We start from the raw sequence: 26,079 nt of genomic DNA, 5'->3' as shown, positions 1-26,079 counted from the left end.
TGTTTCCTCATCTCCCTTCTAAATGGCTTACCCTTTATTCTTAAACTGTGGCCCCCTGGTTCTGGACTCCCCCAACATCGGGATCATGTTTCCTGTCTCTAGTGTGTCCAAACGCTTAATAATCTTATATGTTTCAATGAGATCACCTCTCATCCTTCTAAATTCCAGAGTATACAAGCCCAGCCGCTCCATTCTCTCAGCACATGACAGTCCAGCCATCCCGGGAATTAACCTTGTGAACCTACGCTGCACTCCCTCAATAGCAAGAACGTCCTTCCTCAAATAAGGTGTGAAAATGACAGGTCAAAGGAGACCATGATCAGGGAAATGTAGAATGATTCATTGGTGGCTGGGGGGGGGGGGGGGGGGGGGGGGGAGGTGACAACGAGGCATACAATAGAGCCAGAGAGCAGGATAAATCACAGCAAGAGAGGGTGATGCAGAATTGTCTGAGAGAGCAGACAAAATGGGTAGGAAGCAACTGCAGATGCTGGTTTACACCGTAGACAAAAAATGCTGGAGTGACTCAGTGGGACAGGCAGCATCTCTTGAGGGAAGGAATGGGTTACATTTTGGTTTGAGACTCTTCTTTAGGGTCTCATAGAAACATAGAAATTAGGTGCAGGAGTAGGCCATTCGGCCCTTCGAGCCTGCACCGCCATTCAATATGATCATGGCTGATCATCCAACTCAGTATCCCGTACCTGCCTTCTCTCCATACCCTCTGATCCCCTTAGCCACAAGGGCCACATCTAACTCCCTCTTAAATATAGCCAATGAACTGGCCTTGACTACCCTCTGTGGCAGAGAGTTCCAGCGATTCACCACTCTCTGTGTGAAAAAAGTTCTTCTCATCTCGGTTTTAAAGGATTTCCCCCTTATCCTTAAGCTGTGACCCCTTGTCCTGGACTTCCCCAACATCGGGAGCAATCTTCCTGCATCTAGCCTGTCCAACCCTTTAAGAATTTTGTATGTTTCTATAAGATCCCCTCTCAATCTCCTAAATTCTAGAGAGTATAAACCGAGTCTATCCAGTCTTTCTTCATAAGACAGTCCTGACATCCCAGGAATCAGTCTGGTGAACCTTCTCTGCACTCCCTCTATGGCAATAATGTCCTTCCTCAGATTTGGAGACCGAAACTGTACGCAATACTCCAGGTGTGGTCTCACCAAGACCCTGTACAACTGCAGTAGAACCTCCCTGCTCCTATACTCAAGTCCTTTTGCTATGAAAGCTAACATACCATTCGCTTTCTTCACTGCCTGCTGCACCTGCATGCCCACTTTCAGTGACTGGTGTACCATGACACCCAGGTCTCGCTGCATCTCCCCTTTTCCTAGTCGGCCACCATTTAGATAATAGTCCCGCTGAAACATTACCCGTTCCTTTTCTCCAGAGATGCTGCCTGACCCGCTGAGTTACTCGGGCTTTTTCTATCTGCCAAGTTGCCCCAGCACTCTGTCTGTCTGTGTGTGTGTATCTGTTTGACAGGTAGTGGTGGCGTCGCCCCGTTCAGTGTGTCCGGGCGGAACCGTTGTCCGGGCGCGTGTGCCGCGGGGGAAGATCGAGGCGGTGGGGTTTCGCCTGGAGACCAGCCCGTTGCTATGATGGAGCGGCCCAGGGTGTTGGAGCTGTACAGTGGGGTTGGCGGCATGCACTACGCGCTGACAGGTAACGTGTTCAAACAGGCCGCTGAAGGTCACCGAGAGGGAGGGGAGCGCGTTTCCCGGGGAAAGATACAAATGCAGGCACACTTCCCCCAGAGTGTTTTAAATGTTGTTGTTTCTCCACCAGTAATGAAAAGTAGAACAGTAGATAGAATAATTCAGCATTTGTTCTGTGGGGAGAAGCAGCAACGCTTCACTAACTGGAATAATTTTACTTCGATATTTAATTTAACAGTATGACTGTTATTTGTTCTTGTTTCTTCTTGGTTTCTTGGTCCTCCAAAATATTCCAAATGGAATTTAAACTGGAGGTGGTGAAGGGAGGGATTAATTAGCTTGTTGATGCTGAATTATTAAGAGAGAAAGTGAAGAGACCTCACAAATGTCCAGGGACTGATTTCTAAATTGGAGAGTGGTTTCATAGACCCGTGGAGAAACAGCCCCAACTGTCCTGTTTATACAATTACATGTACCAAGCAGCGTGTTAGCTTGCCCACCACGATCCCTGGGTATATCTTGCCCCATGGGCAGGACAGACCCGCCAGTGTTGGTGGCACAATGGTGGGGAAAAAGTAGTCAATGATGATCTTAACTTTACTCTGGATCCCATGAAGTCTCATTGCATCAAATTAATCAAGTTTGTAATTGTTATGTGTACTGAGGTGCAGTGAAAAGCTTTTTTGTTGTGTGCTATCCAATCAGCGAAAAGATATGATTACAATTGTGTAGGAAGTAACTGCCGATGCTGAAGATAGACACAAAATGCTGGCGTAAACACAGTGGGTCAGGCAGTATCTCTGGTGAAAAGGAATAGGCGATGTTTTGGGTCTGAAGAGGGGTTCCAACCCGAAACGTGGCGTATTCAATTTCTCCAGAAATGCTGCCTGACTCACTGAGTTACTCCAGCATTTTGTATCAGTCATGATTATGTTCAAGCCGTCCATAGTGTAGAGATACGGAGTAAAGGGAATACCGTTTAATGCAAGGTAAAGTCCGATTATAGATAGTCCGAGGGTCTCCAATGAGGTAGATGGGAGGTCGGCACTAGAATGGTTCAGTTACTATTGAACCATTATTTTACCAGCTGTGAAGAAACTGTCCCTGAATCTGGAGGTATGCATTTTCACACTTCTGCACCTCTTGCCTGTTGGGAGAGGGAAGAAAGGGATGAGACTTGTTCTTGATTATACTGGTAGCCTTGTTGAGGCGGGGTGTAGTGTAGATGGAGTAAATGGAAGCAAGGTTTGTTTGTGTGATGATCTAGGTCTGCAATTTCTTGCATTCTTGGATAGAGCTGTTTGCAAACTATCCCATATGTGTCTTTTTACAAAACTGCACACAAAAAAATGTGACGAATAGGGTCAAATTTCAAATCCCTTCAAAAACGTTGACAAACACATTATTGGGTTCATGACTAACATAGTATCAACTAACAAATATAAGAAAAGTTGGCATATTGATGGCAAGTTTCTGAAAATGGCATCAAATTACGCAAATACATTTTGTGTAATGGTTGTTGCATGGTGTCCACCAGTGACCTGGTTGGCACAGTAAGTACACATATTTCTTATTCCTTTCTATGGTTATGAACACCACATGGAACAATAAAATTTCAAACACCATTTCCACTTCATTCACATGATCATGTAGTAGAATACTGCATCCATCTGAGTGGATACCGCAATGCGCGTTACGCATCATACACACAAACCTACGTTGCGGTGGACACTAAAAAAAACTTTTGTTTTGGTGTCCCAGTGAAAACCAAGCATTTTCACCAATGTGATCTAACCGGTACATTACCTTATGGATCTGAGCGATCTCAATGACCAATGATTCGTAAGATCGTTTGATTTAGGCTGATTTTTTTGTAAGTAAAATGTCTTCGTAACGGTCGTTGCGGAGCTTCCCGAAGTTGACATGAAGGAATGAAGTTGACGACTTGGTCCGTACAAAAGGTAAACAAGAGATAGTGTGTTGCCAAATTGAAAATTGGCTCAGTTTCTTAGTTTGATGACCAATTTATGTTAAAAAAAAAAAATCAGTATTTTTTAATTTAAAAAGTCGGAAAATATATCGTGACTGTCGTTGCGTTTTTCACACCACGATGTTTTTGATATATTAAATTGCAAAATAAGAAAAAATTAATTAACACCCAAAATTCGCTACTACCATAGGATACCTCATTGGGTTTTTGAAAAGCATTAGAGGTTTGGAGCCTCCGTGATTTAACTTACTTGTTTACTGACCCCGATAACGGTAGTTGTGACTGGATAACGACCGTTACTGGATCTTTACTGTACTGTATTATCTTTATGTTACTGTATTTTTGTCCTAGTATAGATGAAGATATTTCCCTAGACCATTATCAAAACGTATATGTATGAGGGGCCATATGAAGTTTATTTATGAATTCAATATTCATGACTAAATGTGGCAGAGTTTTTAATGTCACACTTTTGGTGTCGAAAATGGTAAAACAATGAAAATTTGTCTGTTATGAAAAAAGTTTTTGACTTTCAGTCTTGAAGTTATCCAAGTTATATCTGCTATTTATAAGGTTTCACATGATGGGTAGATTTTTGTTAAGAACAGTGTATTGGTGTAAGAAAGTGAATACTAATCTAGTTCGTCAAAAACTCTCCAGTATTGTAAAAAGACACATATGATGCATCTGTAGAAGTTGGTAAGAATTGCTGGGGACATGCCAAACTACCTAGGCCTTTTAAGGAAGTAGTGGCGTTACTTTACTTAAGAGCAGGGAGGTTCTATTGCAGTTGTACAGGGTCTTGGTGAGACCACACCTGGAGTATTGTGTACGGCTTTGGTCTCCTAATCTGAGGAAAGACATTGTTGCCATAGAGGGAGTACAGAGAAGGTTCATCAGACTGATTCCTGGGATGTCAGGACTTTCATATGAAGAAAGACTGGATAGACTCGGCTTGTACTCGCTAGAATTTAGAAGGTTGAGGGGGGATCTTATAGAACCTTACAAAATTCTTAAGGGGTTGGACAGGCTAGATACAGGAAGATTGTTCCCGATGTTGGGGAAGTCCAGAACAAGGGGGTCACAGTTTAAGGATAAGGGGGAAGTCTTTTAGGACTGAGATGAGAAAAACATTTCTCACACAGAGAGTGGTGAATCTGGAATTCTCTGCCACAGAAGGTAATTGAGGCCAGTTCATTGGCTATATTTAAGAGGGAGTTAGATGTGGCCCTTGTGGCTGAAGGTATCAGGGGGTATGGAGAGAAGGCAGGTACAGGATACTGAGTTGGATGATCAGCCATGATCATATTGAATGGTGGTGCAGGCTCGAAGGGCCGAATGGCCTATTCCTGCACCTATTTTCTATGTTTCTATGTAATTCAGCAGATCAGGCAGCATCTCCAGAGATAAAGGATGGGTGACGTTTCGAGTCTGAAGAAAGGTCCCCATTCCTCCAGGGATTCTGCCTGACCCGCTGAGTTACTCCAGAATATTGTGTCTATCTTTGGTATAAGCCAGCATCTGCAGTTCCTTTCTATACACTATTCTGCACCTATTTTCTATATTTCTATGTTACTGTGCTTCCTTGCACATCGTTTCAATATGGCTGGTCCAGGACAAGTCGTGGGTGATATTTATTCCTATAAATTTCTACTTTGGCACCGTCAATGTATACATGAGCAAGGAAACTTCCTCTGGATTACCATTTTATCATGTTGCCACAGCGGATTAATCATTGCTCCTCCATGTACCACAATTGTGCTAAATGGGAAAGACTTGCATTAAACCCAACCCAAAAGCATGCTGCAACAAAGAATCAGAAGTACATCAACTCAATATGTAATATTGTGGCCTTACATATCCATCACTCTACTATTACTATCAAATCTAGTTCATTGCTGGGAGCAGCACCTGGCATTCCAAAAGTGATGATGTGCCAACAAAGTGAGGTTGTAACGCAGTGCTATTAAAAGGAGCAAAAACAGCATTAGATAGAAAGAAATAAGCAATCTCATGACCAGTGGATCAGAATGAAACCATGCAGCCATATCACATATCACATCGAGTAGTGAATAGTGGTGGGCAACTGAAACCTAGCAAGAACATCCCCATCCTCAATGATGATGTGGCCCAGCACAGGTGCAAGCATGGCCCAAACACCTGAATTCCAGAAGCCAGACACACAAAACGCTGGAGTAACTCAGCGGGTCAGGTAGCACCTTTTGGAGAAAAAGAATAGGTGAAGTTTTGTGTCGAAACCCTTCTTCAGACTGAGAGTCAGAGAAAACTATGCGCGAAGTATAAGAAGTAAAGTAGATGAGCTTGAGGCTCAGTTAGAGGTTGGCAGATATGACATTGTGGAGATTACTGAGACGTGGCTGTAGGAGGATCGGCCCTGAGAACTTAATATTCAGGGTTATACATCCTATAGAAAGGACAGGCAGGTGGGCAGAGGAAGGGGGTAGCTCTGCTGGAGAGGGATGGAATTCAGTCCCTTGCGAAGGAAGACATAGGGACTGACGAGGAAGAGTCACTGTGGATTGAGTTGAGGGATTGTTAAGGCAAGAGGACACTAATTGGCGTTATCTACAGACCCCCAAATAGTAGCCCGGATGTAGGGCCTAAGTTGCAGCAGGAGTTAAAATTGGCATGTAACAAAGGTAATGCCACTGTGGTGATGGGGGATTTCAATATGCAGGTAGACTGGGAAAATCAGGTTGGTTCAGGACCCCAAGAAAGAGAGTTTGTAGAATGCCTCTGAGATGGATTCTTAGAGCAGCTTGTAATGGAGCCGACCAGAGAAAAGGCAATTCTGGATTTAGTGTTGTCTAATGAACCAGATTTGATAAGAGAACTCGAGGTAAAGGAACCGCTTGGAGGTAGTGATCATAGCATGATTAGTTTTAATCTGCAATTTGAGAAGGAGAAGGTTAAATCGGAAGTGTCAGTTGTACAAAGGGGATTATGAAGGCATAAGAGAGGATCTGGCCAAGGTAGACTGGAAAGGGATACTAGCAGGAATGACGGTGGAACAGCAATGGCAGGAATTTCTGGGCATAATCCGAAATATGCAGGATCATTTCATTCCAAAAAGGAAGAAAGATTCTAATTGGAGTAAGAGGCAACCGTGACTGACGAGAGAAGTTAGGGATAAAACTAAAAGAAAAGATGTATAACACAGCAAAGAGTAGCCGGAAGCCAGAGGATTAGAAAACTTTCATAGGACAACAGAAGGAAACAAAACGGGCAATACGGGTTGAAAAGATGAAGTACGAGGGGAAGCTGGCGAGGAATATAAAGAAGGACAGTAAATGCTTCTTTAGATATGTTAAGGGAAAAAGAGTAGCAAAGTCAAATGTGGGTCCTTTGAAGGCAGACACGGGTGAAATTATTATGGGTAACAAGGAAATGACAGAAGAGTTGAACAGGTACTTCGAATCTGTCCACTAAGGAAGACACAAACTATCTTCCAGATGTACAGGAGGACAGAGGATCTAAGGGGGTAGAAGAACTGAAATAAATTTTCATTAGGCGAGAAATAGTATTGGGTAGGCTAATGGGACTGAAGGATGATAAATCCCCAGGGCCTGATGGACTGTATCCCAGGGTCCTCGGAGTTGGCTCTAGAAATAGTGAATGCATTGATGATGATTTTCCAATGTTCAATAGATTCAGGATCAGTTCCGGTGGATTGGAGGATAGCTAATGTTATCCCACTTATCAAGAAAGGGGCGAGAGAGAAATCGGGGAATTACAGACCAGTTAGCCTGATCGGTGGTGGGAAAGATGCTGGAGTCAATTATTAAAGAGGTAATAATGGGGCATTTGGATAACAGTAAAATGATTAGTCCAAGTCAACATGGATTTATGAAAGGGAAATCATGCTTTACTAATCTTCTGGAATTTTTTGAGGATGTGACAAGTAAAATGGATGAAGGGGAGCCAGTGGATGTAGTGTATCTAGACTTTCAGAAAGCCTTTGATAAGGTCCCGCACGGGAGACTGGTGACTAAAATGAGAGCACATGGTATTGGGGCTGGGTGTTGACATGGATAGAAAATTGATCGGCAGGACAGGAAGCAAAGAGTAGGAGTGAACGGGTCCTTTTCAGAATGGCAGGCAGTGGCGAGTGGAGTGCCCCAAGGCTCGGTATTGGGGCCGCAACTGTTTACCATGTATTAATGATTTGGAAGAGGGAATTAGGAGCAACACTAGCAAGCTTGCAGATGTCACAAAGCAGGGTGTGAACTGTGAAGAGGATGTTAGGAGGTTGCAGGGTGACCTGGACAGGTTGAGTGAGTGGGCAGATGCGTGGCAGATGCAATATAATATAGATAAATGTGAGGTTATCCACTTTGGCGGCAAAAACAAGGGGGCAGATTATTATCTCAATGGGGTTAGGTTAGGTAAGGGGGAGGTACAGAGAGACCTGGGTGTCCTTGTACACCGGTCACTGAAAGTTGGCGTGCAGGTACAGCAGGCAGTGAAGAAAGCTAATGGGATGTTGGCCTTCATAACAAGAGGATTTCAGTATAGGAGTAAAGAGGTTCTTCTGCAGTTGTACAGGGCTCTGGTAAGATCACATCTGGAGTATTGTGTACAGTTTTGGTCTCCTAATTTGAGGAAGGACATCCTTGTGATTGAGGCAGTGCAGCGTAGGTTGACGAGATTGATCCCTGGGATGGCGGGACTGTCATATGGGGAAAGATTGAAAAGACTAGGCTTGTATTCACTGGAGTTTAGAAGGATGAGGGGGGTCTGATAGAAACACATAAAATTATAAAAGGACTGGTCAAGCTAGATGCAGGAAAAATGTTCCCAATTTTGGGCGAGTCCAGAACCAGGGGCCACAGTCTTAGAATAAAGGCCATTTAAGAGGTGAGAAAAAACGTTTTCACCCAGAGAGTTGTGAATTTGTGGAATTCACTGCCCCAGAGGACAGTGGAGGCTAAATCACTGGATGGATTTAAGAGAGAGTTAGATAGAGCTCTAGGGGCTAGTGGAATCAAGGGATATGGGGAGAAGGCAGGCATGGGTTATTGATTGGGGACGATCAGCCATGATCACAATGAATGGCTGTGCTGGTGGTCCATTGTTGGCGGTGAGATAGGTGATAATGAGCTGATACAAATATTTTGCATGGGCAGCTCACAACCCAGTGGTATGAATATTGATTTCTCTAACTTAAAGTAACCCTTGCATCCCCTCTCACGCCATCCCTCCCCCATCGTAGTCCTTGCATTAATTTTACTGTCATATGTTGAGTTCCACTGTCTGTATTAGCTCGTTTGAAGAAGGGTCTCGATGCGAAACGTCACCTATTCCTTTTCTCCAGAAATGCTGCCTGGTCTACACTAGCTTTTTGTGTCTGTCATCGGTTTAAACCAGCGTCTGCAGTTCCTCCCAACACATGAATTCCAGAGATGAGCTAAGAGTGATTGCCCTTGACAAAATGGCAGCAATTGACTAAGTATGGTAGTAAGGTGCCTGTTAAAGTCAATGAGCATCAAAGGGAAAACACTCCAATTACTGTTCATTGAAAGGAAAGGACATCATGTGTTGAAGTAACCCTCAGAGCAATGTTCCAGGGCCAACCATCTTCAGCAGCTTCATTAATGACTTTCCATCATAAGATCAGGTGTGAATATTCAGTCATGGTTTTTCATTGTTCTATTCCAACTATTTAGCAGTCTGTGTTTGCATGGATTGCAAGATCTAGACAAAATGCTGGCATGGGCTGTGGAGTGGTAAGTAATATTCGCACCATGAGAACGGAATCTCCACCGGCGGGAGGGTGGGGTCATTTTCCCACACAAGCCATAGGTGACTGGGCATTCTGAACCCAAGCACCAAGTTGTAAGCGGTTAAAGGTGCGCATCCTTCGGGGCAGCCCCCAATCTCCCACGGCCACAGTCGCCCTCCACCTCATCTCCCCCGTGCGGCCGCATTGTGATGGACTGTGGGTCGGGTGGGCGGAGGTGTGGGACAGGTTGGTCCCTCCGCCCACGTAGAGTCACTGACCGCGATGCACCGCCATCTGACCCCAACCTCCACACCAGGATGATCCCCCCCTTCTGACCCCCGGACCCTAACAACCATACTGGGTGATTCACCCCTACCCCGGACACGGGGACAGACGGCTCGGGGCATAGTAAATCGCTTTCAAAACATGGGGGTGGGCACACATTCCCTGGCGGGCCGAAGGGAGAGAGAGAGAGGGGGGGGGGAGAGAGAGAAGAGGGGAGATAAAGCAAGAAGGGAGAGAGAGGAGGAGAGAAAGAAGTGGGAAGTGGAAGTGGAGAGAGAGAGAGGGGGAGAGAGGATTGGGAGAGAGGGTGGAGAGACAGGAGAGGGAGAGAGAGGAGGGGATAGGGAAGGGGGTGAGAGAGGGGGGAAAGAGAGAAGGGAGAGAGAGAGAGGGGGGGAGAGAGAAGGGAGAGACGGGAGCATGGGGGTCATTTTCCCACACAAGCCATAGATGACTGGGAATCTGACCCCAAGCACCAAGTTGTAAGCGGCCGAAGGTGCGCATCCCTCAGGACAGCCCCCTCTCTCCCACGGCCACCCTCCGCGGGCTGCGGATTTTAGGCGACGCAGCCTTTTGGTTAGTTGGCTTTTAGGCATCCCGCCCTTTCGGTTAGTTTGCATATAGGCGTCCCACCCTTTCGGTTAGTTGGCGTTTCGGCTTTGTTTCCATTCGGTTATTTGGCTTCCACTTCTTTGCTTCGGCTTCTCTTCCGTTGGCGCCATGTCCGCACACGATGAGAACATCAGTCAATGACCATCTCCAACAAGAATTTGCCTAGCGGTTGACATCAGTGGAATTTCCATTCCCAAGGCCATTGATTAGAGATTCAGCCCTTCGAGCCAGCACGGCCATTCACTGTGATCATGGCTGGTCATCCACAATCAGTACCCCATTAGCACCACCTTCACAATGACAAATTAGGTTAGGTGTTGGACCTTGTCAGTGATGACTCGTCTTGAAAATGAATTAAAAACAAAAAAATTGAAGTGAGCACAGTTGGGATTATTTACAGTCTCTAAATTTTAATGCTTTTTCTAGGTCTTGATTCAACAACATTTACATTCAATTTTAATGTCTAAATAGCTGATCCCTTGCACTGATGAAATAGACCACAGAAAATAGAAATAGACCATAGAAAATATATTTGTATTAATATTGCATCATATAGACTAGTATGGAACATTGCACTCCAGAACATAGAACAGTATGGAACAGGAATAGGGTCCTCAGCCCACGGTGTCTGTGCCAAACATGATGCCAATAAGTATTTCAAATTATTTCTTTCAGTTAAACTGGATTCAGGGATTGCCATTCTCTACTAGCAAATCCTAAAAGAAAACAAATAGTTTTAGAAATAAGGAACTGCAGTTTCTAGTTTACAAAAGAAGACACAGAGTGCTGAGGTAGCTCAGCGAGACGGGTAGCATTTCTGGAGAACATGGAATAGCAATGTTACAAAATTTTGAGATTTTAAAAATCAAGTCTTTAATTTATCCCATCAGATAAAGCATAAAAAGAAGTTTAATTTGACAGCTAATTCACTTTCATATCTTCAGTATTAAAAATGTTATGGCCATTTTCATACTCGGAAATTGGCATCATGTTCCCTATTGCTTTTTCATTGACTTAAAAGCTGTGATCGAGAACATTTAAAAGCCGATAACTTTCTTTAAATTTAAGAGAACTGAAACAAATTTTCAGTTATTATAGATTGAAGCATTCTGAAACAAATATGAAACAATCTTACTTAGATGACTTGAAATTAAAGCATATAATTAGTTAGTCACCAAATTGTAGCTAATTACAAAATTCAATTACTAGATCTAAACATCTATCCATTTCTTAAGAACAGATTAACATTTTTAAATAGCCTAAGTGTCCAAATAACATTCACACAAGAATTCAGAATATAACATAATTTTTAAATCTCATTGTCATGGGTTTATAGGCCAAATGGAAGGAATTTAATGTTTAATACCTGTAAATTAATGGCCAATTAAATCAGCTTGCGAGTGGGATTTTCTGGAACGGGACCATTTGAGGTTGCGGCGAATTTAGCCCCCCATATCGGCAGCAAATACACTGCCGGTTTTTCGGGGGGAAAAATCACCGTTTCACAACTTAAAATGTGAATTAAATACATCTTAAGAAACACTTTTATACATAAAATATAAACTACTTTCTTTTACCTGTCCCCTACATAAAATCCGGCCCCGTTGTCAGCATTGACGGCTTCAGAAGCTGATTTTAAAATCACAACAGCGATTAACTTGTCGGGCGAATTCTTTTAAAAAACACACAGAACGGCCGTTGGAACGATTCTTTAGCAACATCTTGCACTCCAACAAATATAATCCAGGACCAGGTCGGAGAAAAACCCCGTTTTAACCCCACCCCCCCTCAAACGCGCCAAAATCGCGCACACGGCCAATGGCAGAATTGCAACGCCGCTGAAGGTAAGTATTGTAACATACCTACATGGAAAGGTGACGTTTTAGATCTGGACCCTTTGGACATATACTATTGATTGGGTTAGAGTGGTTGAGGACAAAATATTGGGGAGGCTTGTATCCTTGTATGGGATGCTTGGAGTAGGCAGATTCTTTGTTGTTTTACAGCTTTATGTAAAGGATGACTCTCCAACAATGCAGCATGTTTTTTTTAGTTTTGTACTGAATTGCCAGCTTTTGTTTTGTACTCAGTGCTGGTGCAGGAATGCAACAGACAGGTTTCTGATAGTGCCGGACAAGCTTGATGTGTCTGTGGCTACATGTGTCTATTTTTATCTTGATTCGTGAAAGGTAAAACATTTCACGTAAAACATTGGATAAATACTGTTGGAAAACAACAATCATTAATACCATGATGATTTTTTCTAGTTTAGAATGGTCCCAATATGCTTGTAGGCTGAAATTATTATAAAGAATTAATGTGATTTGATTTATGGCTATGATCGGCAGGCAGGGAATCCAGCTTTTATATTTTTGACTCTGCCAGTACTGTTATTTGTTTCTGCATAACACTGAAAATAAATGAGTGTTTATTTATTTTCTTCTTTGGTTACTATGCCAGTATCTGCTGAGGCTCCGGATGCGGTTGGAAATGCTTCTACAGTGACCACAATCCATTTCCCTAAAGTTTGTTTTACTTTGTCCTGGGATTTGTTTCTGTCTTCTCCTACCTCACATTTTATTGCTGCTTCAGTAACAATGGGCCATTATAGAGAAATAAGCAGACAGATATTACTGCCTCTAATCTCATGCTGCTTTGTCAAACTTTAACTTAAGCAGGTACCAGAATCTTCAAGCAGAATATTAACCGTTGACTGCCCATGTTGCTGATATTCCATTACAAAATATCCTTCATCCCCGATAAGCCTTCGCTACTCGTTAAGGGAAGCTGTAACTAAACCTACCCTGCCCTGAAGTAACTGCCCAGATTCCAATGATCGTTTGATAGGTTAGGATGCTTCACTGTTCTATGGCAATTTTACTAAATTTTTCTAATAACCTTGCACAATAGCCTTCTAAACAGAAAATTTGATACAATATGTTTCAAGAATTAATAAGCTGCATATTTTGTGCTATTTCTTAACCAATCACATGCAAATTACAAACACTACTCAGAATATTCTATTGCATGATTAGACAAACAACAAATATCTGCTGTACCAGTGGCCATTTATCTAATCAAACCGGCATATTCTATCCACTCCATGCAACTATTACCCTCTGGTCCATTTTGCAGTAGCTATATTTCCATTAAATTATGTACCTGCAGTCTCTTATTATGTATGGACAATTACTTCCATAATGTTTATTCAAAACATGAGAAAGAAATTACAAAAAAAGAAATACTGGAAGAAACAGGAGCTACTTTCATTTTGGTGTCCACCCTTGGACATTGTGTAACGTGCCTAACGCATGTTTCAGTAGAAAAGAAGAATATTACTCATTTGGTCACATAATCAATGTTTATAGCAAGAAAGTACATTTGTATGTTGAAAAACAGCAAAAGTGAAGAAATCAGCTATCATGTTTTAGAAAAAAATGACTTTCTAAATTTCATGTAACGGTTATGTGTAAAAAAACGCATAGGAACGCATGTTAAACAAGGAATTTTGTTCATTAATCACATTTTCTCAAACTTCATGAACTATCTCTCCCTGTCATGTACTGCCGCTGTGAGGGTTTTTGATTAATCTGAATCATGTTAAAATATTTTATTTGAGAACTTCAGTTTTATGTATGATGTCACATAACTATAGTTTAAAGGCTTTTTCTATCTATCTATCTATCTATCTATCTATCTATCTATCTATCTATCTATTCTTGACCACTTCCTGTCTGCGCTGTATATTGATTTTACAAAAAAAACGCTACCATATATCGCTATGATTTTTGGCCATCTTACTCGCAGTTCTCCGTTGAGGGAGCTCTGAGGACTTTTCCGATCGAAGAAAAATAAAAGAGTTATGAATGTTTAAAAAATCTTGAGATCAGCTGATTGGTCCTCTTGCCTGTCAATCACCATGATGAAGGTAACACCCCTTCCCGGGGGAGGGGGAGGGCAGGACTATAAAACCCCGGATGCCTGGACATGAGTCAGTCGCTCTGGAAGATCGCGAGGGAGAGGCCACAACTGTAATTCTGCTGCGAGTCTGCTGAACTGCGAGTCTGCTGAACTGCGAGTCTGCTGAACTGCGAGTCTGCTGAACTGTGAGTCTGCAATGTACTTGCAATAAATGATTTGTTAGCTATTAATGAAAATAAAATGAGTTGTTTGGCCTGCCCTGTGCATGAAACTGAAATGGGAATGGAAATGAAATAAATGGAAATGAAAATGAGTTGTTTGGCCTACCCTTTGCTTGAAACTTAAATGGCAATGAAATGAAATGAAATGAAAATGAGATGAGTTGTTTGGCCTGCCCTGTGCTTGAAATTGAAATGGCAATGGAAATGAAAAGAAATGAAAATGAGATGAGTTGTTTGGCCTGCCCTGTGTTTGAAATGGAAATGGCAATGGAAATGAAATAAATAGAAATGAAAATGAGTTGTTTGGCCTGCCCTTTGCTTGAAACTTAAATGGCAATGGAAATGAAATAAAATGAAAATGTGATGAGTTGTTTGGCCTGCCCTTTGCTTGAAACTTAAATGGCAATGGAAATTAAATGAAATGAAAATGAGACAAGTTGTTTGGCCTGCCCTGTGCTTGAAACTGAAATGGCAATGTAACTGAAATGAAATGGAAATGAAAATTAAATGGGTTGTTTGGCCTACCCTGTGCTTGAAACGGAAATGGCAATGGAAATGAAATAAATGGAAATGAAAATGAGTTTTGGCCTGCCCTTTGCTTGAAACTTAAATGGCAATGGAAATGAAATGAAATGAAAATGAGAGGAGTTGTTTGGCATGCCCAGTGCATGAAACTGAAATGTGAGTGGAAATGAAATGGAAATGAAAATGAGATTAGTTGTTTGGCCTGCCCTGTGCTTTAAACTGAAATGGCAATGTAACTGAAATGAAATGGAAATGAAAATTAAATGAGTTCTTTGGCCTGCCCTGTGCTTGAAACTGAAATGGCAATGGAAATGAAATGAAAATGAAATGAGTTGTTTGGCCTACCCTCTGCTTGAAATTGAAATGGAAATGGAAATGAAATGAGTTGTTTGGCCTGCCTGAAACTACTAATTTCGGCCCACAAGGCCTCTATTAGCCGAGACCAGTCCCTTTTGCCCAAAATGCCCGTAATAGCCCAGGAAGATAATTTTGGCTCAAAAGGCCCATGCCAGGCCAGGAAAAGTCCAGAAGTGCCTTTCACTGAGATTTCACTCTTTAAAAAAAAAAAAGATTCCCTTCAGCCCATCAGGCGTGTACTAGCCCAGGAGGTGTCCCTTCTGCCTTTTAGTAAGTATTCGCCCTGCAAGTATTAAGCCTCACAGCTGTATTTTTCTCCCTCCCTTTATTGGCTCCCGGGTGAGATCCAGGCCAGGATGGACTTTCCTCCTTCATTGCTGTGATTTGCAGAAATAAATGAAAAATGTCTAAAATTGATTCTCCACCCTCTCCCCCTTCTCTCTCACAGAGTATCTCACCTGTTTTGGGCAGAATTGTTGGCAGTTTCTGAGCTGCCAGCCCACCAGCCCTGGGTGGCTGAGCTGCCAGCCCACCAGGCCTGATTGACTAATCTGCCAGCCCACCTGGCCTTAGTGACTGAGCTGCCAGCCCACCAGGCCTGAATGTCTCAGCTGCCAGCCCACCAGGCCTGCATGACTGAGCTGCCGGCCCAAGAATCCATTCGGCCCACAACACCAATACTAGTGCCCCCGCCCCACTGGACACCAATATTGGAATTGGTGGAGAGATGGAATATTGCGTTGGGGGACCAGCCGTCCCATGTGTACACTTAGTCTAGTCTAAAATAGAGACACAACATTAGCAACCCTCCAGTTTCCTGACACTGTGTCTTATGATGATTCAGGTAACTCAGCCCGGCTCATGCCATTTCTTTTCTTGCTTCCCACAGTGTCCTCGAATAGGAGGACAATGTGGGAAGTGAGAGAAGAAATTGCATGTTGTAGTTGTAGAATCATATGATGAATTGATAGCATGAAAGTATAGAATGTGCAGCACCATGTTTTCTTTTAAGTTGACTTCATATTTCACTTTTCTGCAACCAAAGTGAACTAACTTTTTTAATTGACATAATTCAGAAGTAAAACATGGTTGGTGGTACTTTAGTTAAACATGTATTACTTTACTTTATTTCTATCAATGTTAATTTGTATACTATCATTTTTTTCTGATATGTAGTCAATGTACAAGCTTGGACGTGTGTGGCCTAATATTTTTTGCAAGGCAGATTTGAGTTTGACATCTGGCATCGGACATTCAACTGATGATGAGTAATGCAGAAGTTTTGAAGGTTAAAAATGTGAAGTTGTGACTCATGTTCACTAGTTTAGACCGCAGATATTTCCTGCTGGGCTTATATTGAAAAAGAAATCATGCAAAACTGCAGGACAATATTTAGCTTGGACAGCATTAAGTTCAATAACCTTGAAAACGGGAAAGTTAGTTTGACCTGGTTGCAGTGCTTAATCTAGACATTTTGCTGGCAGTACAGTTCAATATATTTTCAAGATGTATTTGTACATCGTGCAGGCCATTTTGAATATGAAAGAGGATGAACATTTTAAAATTACTTGCATCTGTTTTCTATAGCAGCTACCTTTGAACCAAAACAAACTGGAAAAAGTAATTGAAGTCCATGGGGAACCTTGATGAAACCCCCACAAAACCTAGAAATTAAATCTCTGATTTTGGACTAACTGCTGAACTTTTTGGTGTTCTCTTCATTGACTCCACTTTCTATGTAAAACCTAAATTAGATATAATTGTCACCCTCATGCCAAACAGATCTAATCTCATCCACTTAAAAACCTGATCTGGATCTGGATATGTTCTTTCCTTTTATTTCACAAATGAAACTATATTCCTGCTGAAATTTCTTATCAAAAACTTCCTTTACAAATCAATTTTTCATCATGCTTCTGGTTGCTTCCTGCCAAGTCCTTTTTTATGATGTGCAGTAAAGACATTTTACTGTGATTAATAATGCTAAATGGCGCAATGTAACAAAATTCTGTAATTCACCTTTTCAAATTAAGTGAATAAATTACAAAACAACTTAGTAAAAGTTAACATTTCCTGGGATGCATACTTCAAAGTCGTTGTGTCCTATTCTCCATTTCCACAATTCTAAATGTTCAATTGCATACCTGCAATATTTTAATACTTGTTTTTCAAGAATGGGAAATGGGAGAATGCAATTCTGCAATTGCAGAATGGGAAAACTTAATTCATATAATAACAAAGGGTAGCTATGGAAAGTGTAGGAAAGAACTGCAGATGCTGGTTTACACCAAAGATAGACACAAAAGGCTGGAGTAACTCTGTGGGTCACTCGATAGAAGGAATGGGTGACTTTTCAGGTCCATAAACGTCCTTCTGAAGAAGGGTCTCGAACCGAAACGTCACCCATTCCTTCTATCCAAAGATGCTGCCTGTCCTGCTGAGTTACTCCAGCATTTTGTGTCTCTTAGGGAAAGGGTAGGTCCACTTAAAGACAAAGGCCCGTATTCTACTAATTGCAAAGTTAGACTTTCCTTAAACTCACCTTAAACCTGCCGCTCGGTCTAACTAAACCCGACGCTCGGTTTAAGAAAGATTTGGCATTCTGGTAGCGAGGTTGAGTTAGACTAAAGTCTACGGCGAGTCTAACTTTAGAGTTTGGTTTTAGCTGAGTCTAAAGTTAGACCGTGTTTTAGTTGCCATGGTGATGATGTCTGCTTGTACTGCACATGTGCAATGCAATAGCAGAAGCACGAGCAGACGACAACTTCAACATGGCTGACAAAAAGAAACAGCGGAAAGAAAACTGGGACGCCAGCGAGAAAGAATTTCTCCTGACGTTACTAGCCGATAAAATTACAATTATCGAGAAAAAAATGTGCTATGACACATTTATTTTGTTTTGGACAACTACATTTTCTCATGTAAAACCATGAATTCAGAAATCTTTGAAAGGATTTCATTCAATATTTCTCAGAAATAAAATGATTTTAACATTTACATTTACCTGTACATTCACAGAATATCTGCCCTTCCGATTGCCAAACATTTGAGCGAGATCCCCACCTGGACTTCTGATTGGGACATGTGTGCTATCAATTGCCCCTATCACGCCAGGAAAGCAGCAATACTGGTAGAAAGCATTTTGTGTGTCATGAACTTGCTGGGGAGTTGATGGGAAGGAGATATAGGTTCTTCTCCATTGGGCAATGTGGGATGACACCTTCTGGACTATATGTGACATAGATGTGATAAACCTGCATCATCACCATGCATTAGTTGGGAAGTTTTTAATCAAGTCAAGTTTTATTCGTCACTTGCACATAAAGTGCAAGTGAAATGAATTTGCCAGCAGTGGTACAATAAAAAAAGAACACACAACACACAATAAAAATGTAACACAAACATCCACCACAGCAGTCATCACTGTGGTGGAAGGCACAAAAATTGGCCAGTCCTCCTCCATTTCCCCCCGTGGTCGGGTCCTCAACCCAGGCCAGTGGTGGAAGATCTAAAGTCCCCGCCTTGCCACAGCAAGAAGCACCACAGACTGCAGGGCCGGCGGTCAGAGCTCCTCTCCGGGGATCCCAGTCTCCGGATGGTAAGTCCCCACCGCGCCGCAGCAAGAAGCACCACAGACTGCAGGGCTGGCGGTCAGAGCTCCTCTCCGGGGATCCCTGGCGAGGGATCCCAGGCTCCGGATGGTAAGTCCCCGCCGCCCCCGCGGTAGAAGTTGGCCACGGGCCGGCAGTCGGAGCTCTTCTCCCGGGTCCCCAACGAGGGATCTCAGGATCCGGACGCAGCGCCAGCTGGAGTTCTGCAGACCGCAGCTTCAGGCTGCCGCGGGCCAGTGAACGGAGCACTCGCCTCCAGCGACCCCCGTCGAGGGCTCGCCCGCTCCGCGACGAAAGCACCCTCGCTGCGCCCGCGGCTGAAACCCCGGGCACGTCACCGGGAAAGGCCGCACCGATCCTCGATGTTGGGCCACGGGGGAGGCGACATGGAAGAAGTCGCCTCTCTGTGGAGGTGGCTACCAAAACGGTTTCCCCCTTACCCCCCCACATCACCCCCCACACAAGACACAGAGAGACATTAAAAACACACATTAAGACACACTAAAAAACAAAACGTAGAAAAAACTAACACACTGCTGGCAGGGCTGCTGGCCCGCAGCACCCGCTCCGACCAATTGCCATAGAGAATGAAAGAATTTCTCTTTTAAATATCTCCTATCCCTTCTTCTGTTTAACTGACATTAAAAGTAATTTTTTCTGAGAAAATGTTGATTACCACATATCACTATAAAATAAAAAAATAAAAAAAGACACAACACACACTAGAATTCAACATGAACAGGCATTTTTTCTGTCCGTAGCGAGCTTAAACCTTCCTTAAACCTGCCCTCTGCTGAGTCTAAATTTTGCGGCAAGTTAGGCTCTAGTCTAAGGTCAGTTTAAGCTTTGGCGATTAGCAGAAAGACAACTTAGACTTTAGTCTAAATATCAGGGATTTAAACCCGCCGTCGAGTCTAAATTGCAGAGTTAAACCTGCTGTTGTGTTTTAAAAGAATTGTAGAATATGGGCCAAAGGAGATAATTTATTTTGTGAAGCCAGAGGAAGTGGGTGAGTTTCTTAACATTGGCATTCAGGATGTGGATGATCATGAGATTAGGGAGGGATATATTGATATTCAAGGGTATGTGGATGTTAAGAAGGAGGAAGAGGTGTTGGGTATCTTGAAAAATGATTACATGGATGTCTCTTGTGCCTGATGGGATCTATCCCAAGATACTGAGGAATGGAGGGAAGGTGGTTGCTAGAGATCTTACAGCCTCTTTCGCCATGGGTGTGGTGCTTGAAAGTTGTAGAATAGCCAATGTTGTTCCTTTCAACATTTTTTATTTTCCTCTCTGTCTCCAAATCAGAAGGAAAGCGATAGGAACTCACATGAGCCCCAGCAATGCCTGCCTTTTCGCTGGCTACATTGAACTCTCTTTGTTCCAAACATACCCTGGCACAACACTGCTACATTTACCACAAACCCACTCGCTCCTGCAACTATCTTGACTACACTTCTGCCCACCCATTGTCTGCAAGGACAATGTCCCTTGCTGTTCCTCTGCCTCTGCCTCATCTGCTCTCAAGGTAAGGCTTTAAATTCTTGAACATCTGAGATGATCTGGGATTGATCCAACATATGCTTTTATATCCAAGATATGCTTTCAAAGGTGAGGTTTGATCCCTCACCTTTGTCTTCTCTGCATACCACAGTTCTGCTCTCACTCCCTCTGCCCCCATCAGAACAATAATATATTTCCCCAGTTAAAATTGAGTCCTTCACTGAATTCTGGCTGATCTTGGTTTCTCCCCTCCACATCCACCTACATTCCTTCATCCACTTACAAAATTCACAACTGATCGATCCTCGAGTTTCATAATTAACAGCTCTTTATCCTTTTGGCTCACACCAGTTTTTCCATCGCTGACCATTGTCCTACAACCTGGCGAACCAAAAGGCTCTGCCTGAGTTCATCTATTGTCGGTCATGCTTTGTCCTGCTCCTCCTCTCTTCGAACTTTCTTTCCACTCCCCCCTCCCCCTCCTGTCGCTCCACCACAATCAGTCTGATGAAGGGTCCCAACGCAAAACAGCACTATCCATGTTCTCCAGAGATGCTGCCTAACCCATTGAGCTACTCCAGCATTTTATGTCTTCAACAGTACAGTTCTCCTGGTCCTTGCCTTTTATCCCACCAGCCTCGGATCCAACACATCATTCTCCGACATTTCTGCCGGCATCATTGTGAATCCACCATTATTCACATGAATGAATGAATGAATGAATGAATGAATGAATACTTTATTGTCACATGTGAAATTCTGTGCTTGTATACCCAAAGTATGCAAAAGGTCGCCCATAAAGGGCACTTACAAAGTTACAAAATACCCTCGCGCCAGGTTCCCCTTTGTTCCCCCCACCCCACCCCCCACCTCACGGCGGTCTCCCCACTCCGGGTCCTCCATTGTTCTTCCCCCTCCCTCACGGTGGTCCCCCCATGCCGGGTCCTCCTTTGTTCCTTCTCCTGGTAGCAGCGGCCTCACTTCCACATAGCCTGACCTCGTCCGTTGGTCGGCGGCATCACTGACCACCACACCGACCTCTGCACCATCGTTGCTGGGTCCTCTCCAGGCGCTTATATTGCCAGACCCAGCTGCGGGCTCCGCAGACCCAGGGGCCGTTGGCCGTGGGCTTCATTGAAGTGCGAGGCTCCAGCCTTGACCCTCGAGGCTCCAACTCGCAAGACCTGGGCTCCAGCCCGCAAGGCTCCAGCCCGCGAGGCTCCGGCCCGCGAGGCTCCGGCCCACAAGGCCCTGGCTCCGGCCCGCGAGGCTCCGGCCCACAAGGCCCTGGCTCCGGCCCGCGAGGCTCCGGCCAACAAGGCTCCGGCCTGGACTTCTCAGCGGCTTCCGGAAGTCGTCTTTGCCTTCCCAACCATTTCTGCCTTCAGCAGAGTCACCTTCATATAACTCCTTGGTTCGTTTATCTGTTGTTCCGTGCAGCAGCAGGAGATGCAAAACCTGTCCCTACACCTTCGCCCTCGCCTCCATTCAGGGATTCACACAGCCATTCCAGGTGAAACTGGTTTACATGCACCCCCTCTAATGTCATCTATTATATTAGTGCTCACAATATAACTTCATGTACTTGCTGCAGCTTTGCAAGCACATTAATACAACAGTACAACAAACAAATGAACAATAATACAATACAGTGAGCCCTCATTCTAACTGACCCCTTTATAAAGGATTTTGGTTATAGAGGAAGGACTTGCCCGAGCCACCCTGCCTCCACAGACCCGGCTTCCAATGCCACCCCGATGATTCTGATGCATCAGCGAGCCCTCCCTCACACAGCATGGTCCAGTTGACGTAGCAGTTGTGGCTCACATTGTAGTCCCTGGGTAAAACGCTTTCTTCAGGCCACTGCAACTGACAGCATGCACTTGGTCACTGGGGCTCCCTCCTCTCTCACCGCTGACCGCTTCGTTCCGTTGGCCATAGCTTTGTCCAATCAGCCCACCTCCTTTTTCCAGCACTTTATCCACTCCGCTGCTCCCCCCTCCCCCACAGCCTACTTTTAGGGTGAAACAACACAAAGTGTTGGGGTGACTCTGCAGACTGTATCAGGCTGAAGAAGGGTCCGGTGTCACTTATCCATGTTTTCCCGCAATGCTGTCTGATCCACTGAGTTTCTCCAGCACTTTGTGTCCTTTTATGTGTAAATCATCATCTGCACTTCCTGGTTTCAACTACATACAATGATAATACCTTACTGGGTTATGGGGGACAATCGGCAATAATGGACACCATTCCCCTCTGTACAGTCCGTTATAATGAGAGTTTACTGTAATTATCAGTTATAATCAATGACCAGATCCTAATAGGATAAGGCAAAGTTTGTAGTGCAGCCTTACATAATTTGCATAGTAGTTTGGTGAAGAGGTACAGCTGTAGTTGGGATTGTCTAGCCTGATGGTTGATGGGAAGAAGCTGCACTTGAATTTGGAGGTGATGGTTCTCAGGCTTCTGTACTATCTTCCTGATGGAAGCAGCGAGATAGCAGCATGGTCAGGATGGTATGTTCTTTCAACAATTTGACTAGCTGGTGCTCAAGCACTGATTCCCTCCATATACCACTCATCACAACGTATCGACCTGAGAAAGGGCTCTTAGCTTTTTGTATTTAACCAATTCTCAATCGGTGACAGTATATTTGTCTCCATATGCCTCTTTTCTCCATGTGCAAATTCACCACCTGAATATTTCTAGAATTTTCTGAAGCCAGTTTGTCATTCTTAGTTTTTGCACGTTTTATACATTGCATATAGATATTTTGTTGGATTCCAAATGAAAGCATGTAGAAATAGAAAATGGTAATGTTATTCCACTTTATTCGTGCAGTTTGCTGTCAGATATCCAGTTAGAGTGGCAGAATGAATATGCACAAATATAATTAAAAACCAATGTGATTTATATCTCAGAGCTTTAAAACAAAACAGAGAACTGGATTTTTGTAGGCCAAGAAAGGATATTACGTACGCACTGGAAAATTACATCTGAAAAGATTCTGTGGTGACTGATCCATAAATCTTCAAGAGTAACAGCACATTTTAACAAAGTCGTAAAGAGAACAAAACCTGACTGGAGTTTTTGTGAGAGGAATTGAATTTTTTTTTTAAAGTTAAGCAAAATTTTACTTGCAGCATTGGTCATGTGCATTTTTTGACCTTTTATTACATATAGGATGTAAAAGCACTGGAAAAAATGTGTAAAAAAATAGTGCGATGCCAGTAAGATTTGCAAAAGACTGAACTGAATTTTGTTTTGGTTTGAGGGGAAAAATTTGGAGGTGACTGATAATGTGATAATTATTAATATCCACAAAGGGATCAAACATAAGCAGCTTCATTCAGCAAATGATAAGCACGTGGAAACTATAACATGAAAGTTGTTGATCCATTTAATGGGAAGCTAGATATACATGAATGATAAGATAATGTAAGGGTACATTGATAGGATAAAATAATTGGGCGGAAGCAATGTGGAGATAGAAACATAGAAAATAGGTGCATGAGTAGGCCATTCGGCCCTTCGAGCCTGCACCGCCATTCGCAAATGATCTTGTACTTTGGGGGGGTTGCCATTTAATGATATACAATAGCAAGGAAAGGGGAAAAAATGCTAATTAAATGAAATCCCACTGAATATGAATTTTTAACTTGGTAACTGTCATTTTTTAAAACACGGTGTATTTTGCTACAAGTCATGAATTTTCTTTGTTGCAGAAAGTTGCATCGCTGCAGAAGTTGTTGCTGCAGTTGACATCAATACTGTTGCTAATGAAGTTTATAAACACAACTTTCCTAACACTTGCATCTACCCCAAAATAATTGAAGTAAGTTGAAACTCATTTTGATACCAATATCATTGTTATTTATGCTTCATTTTGCATAATAAAAATCAATTGTATATGTTCTTGACATTTCCAAATTGTGTATATTTTCCAATTTCTACGTCTGCGGTACATGCAGGTTCCCGATTTGTGGCATATAGCAAATCATTGTATTGTCAGGTGAATTGTTTTCTGCAGGATACCTAGCTGCTAACTTGTTCTTGTGGCCACATTTATTATTTGGATGGTCCAGTTGAGTTTTTAGTCAATAGTAATCCCCAGGATATTGCTGGTGAGGGAATAACGACCACAATACCATTGAATATCAGGATGATCATTGCGTAGTCCTTGGTGAATGGGTGATTCTGATGATACAGCTATTATTTTTTCGATGATTGAGAGTAGTAATTAACTGGATTGTACATCATAGAATTAGAGAATTCTAGCACGAAGCAGACTAAACAATCCTTCTTGATCCCATGAACCAGAAATAGACAATCTGTTAATCTTGCTTCCCAGCATTTTGTTCATCACTAATGTTAGGAATGCATGTGTGCAATTGCTCAATATCTTATTTTAAATTCACCTTTTGAATACTTGCAACACATCAGTCACCTTCGAGTTCCTTGGCAGCATACATGTAGCCAAAGACCATTCATAGCCAACAGAGAGAGAATAGCTGGATGATTTATGGTCGTATTGTGGCCTGTGTGGCTCTTTGAAAGAACTATTTATCATCATATCATATCTATCTATATTACTAAAAGTCTGATCTTGACCGGTTTTGGCCATCTGTGCTGCGATTTCCGAGAGAACGCCGCCACCTATGGCCGTCATTTTTGGCCACCTCGCTCAGAGCCCCCCTCCGCCGCATGTGTGCCGAGGATTTTTCCAGTCGATAAAAAATGACAGAGATATTAATGATTTTACAAAATTCCCCATTCTCTCCGCTGCCGCTGCTGGCGGCAGTGGGGAGGGACTATAAAACCAGGAAGTGGTGTGCTTCAATCGGTGTCTGCAAGCTGGAGGAAGGCAGAGGGTCACGTTTCTCTGAGCTGTGAATAACACTGAACACGTGTCTACTCAAATGTAAGTGTCCTTAGTGGTTCTAAAACACTTGCAGAATGCGTCTATTGGTTCTAAAATGTTTGCAAAAAGTGTCTTTTGGTTCTAAAATGCTTGCAGAATGTGTCTTTTTTGTTCTAAAATGTTTTTAAGTTCTCCCCCCCCCTCTCCTCTTCCCCCCCCCTCCTCTCCCCCCCTCTCCACTCCCTCTCCCCCCCCTCCTCTCCTCCTCTCCTCCCCCCCCTCTCCTCCTTCCCCCCTCTCCTCCTTCCCCCCTCTCCTCCTCCCCCCCTCTCCTCCTCCCCCCCTCTCCTCCTCCCCCCCTCTCCTCCTCCCCCCCTCTCCTCCTCCCCCCCTCTCCTCCTCCCCCCCTCTCCTCCTCCCCCCCTCTCCTCCTCCCCCCCTCTCCTCCTCCCCCCCTCTCCTCCTCCCCCCCTCTCCTCCTCCCCCTCTCCTCCCCCCCTCCCCTCCCCCCCTCGTCCCCCCTCCTCCCCCCCTCCCCTCTCCCCCCCCCCCCCCCCTCTCCCTTCCCCTCTCTCCTCTCCCTCCCCCCTCTCCTCTCTCTCTCCCCCTCTCCTCTCCCCCCTCTCTTCTCCCCCCCTCTCCTCTCCCCCCCTCTCCTCTTCCCCCTCTCTCCCCCCCTCACCTCCACCCCCTCACTCTCTACCCCCCCCTCCCCCCCCTCTCTAGATGCGACTGCGAGTTGGGGGCTATGCGTCAGTAGATAGGGTGGTTATGGGGTAAAA

At 43.6% G+C, this 26,079-nt stretch overlaps 1 protein-coding gene across 3 annotated transcripts in view; it reads left to right on the top strand.

The window, feature by feature from the left end:
* The first annotated feature begins 1,555 nt into the window (after positions 1–1,555).
* Positions 1,556–26,079, top strand: part of trdmt1 (tRNA aspartic acid methyltransferase 1) — a 64,572-nt gene continuing 40,048 nt past the window's right edge. Inside the window, exons 1-2 of one of the 3 annotated variants that reach the window (XM_033013146.1) lie at positions 1,556–1,672; positions 24,162–24,271. In XM_033013146.1, the coding sequence (XP_032869037.1) occupies positions 1,606–1,672; positions 24,162–24,271 (177 nt within the window). In that variant the 5' untranslated portion in view covers positions 1,556–1,605. Of the gene's footprint in view, positions 1,673–24,161; positions 24,272–24,361; positions 24,449–26,079 lie in introns of those variants that run through there. The other 2 variants (XM_033013139.1, XM_033013154.1) reach the window with 2 other exon arrangements.

This window comes from Amblyraja radiata, chromosome 2, assembly GCF_010909765.2.
Source record: "Amblyraja radiata isolate CabotCenter1 chromosome 2, sAmbRad1.1.pri, whole genome shotgun sequence".
Classification (NCBI taxonomy): Eukaryota; Metazoa; Chordata; class Chondrichthyes; order Rajiformes; family Rajidae; genus Amblyraja; species Amblyraja radiata.
The sequence above is the reverse complement of the archived record's forward strand: the minus strand, read 5'-3'. Positions and strand labels throughout refer to the sequence as shown.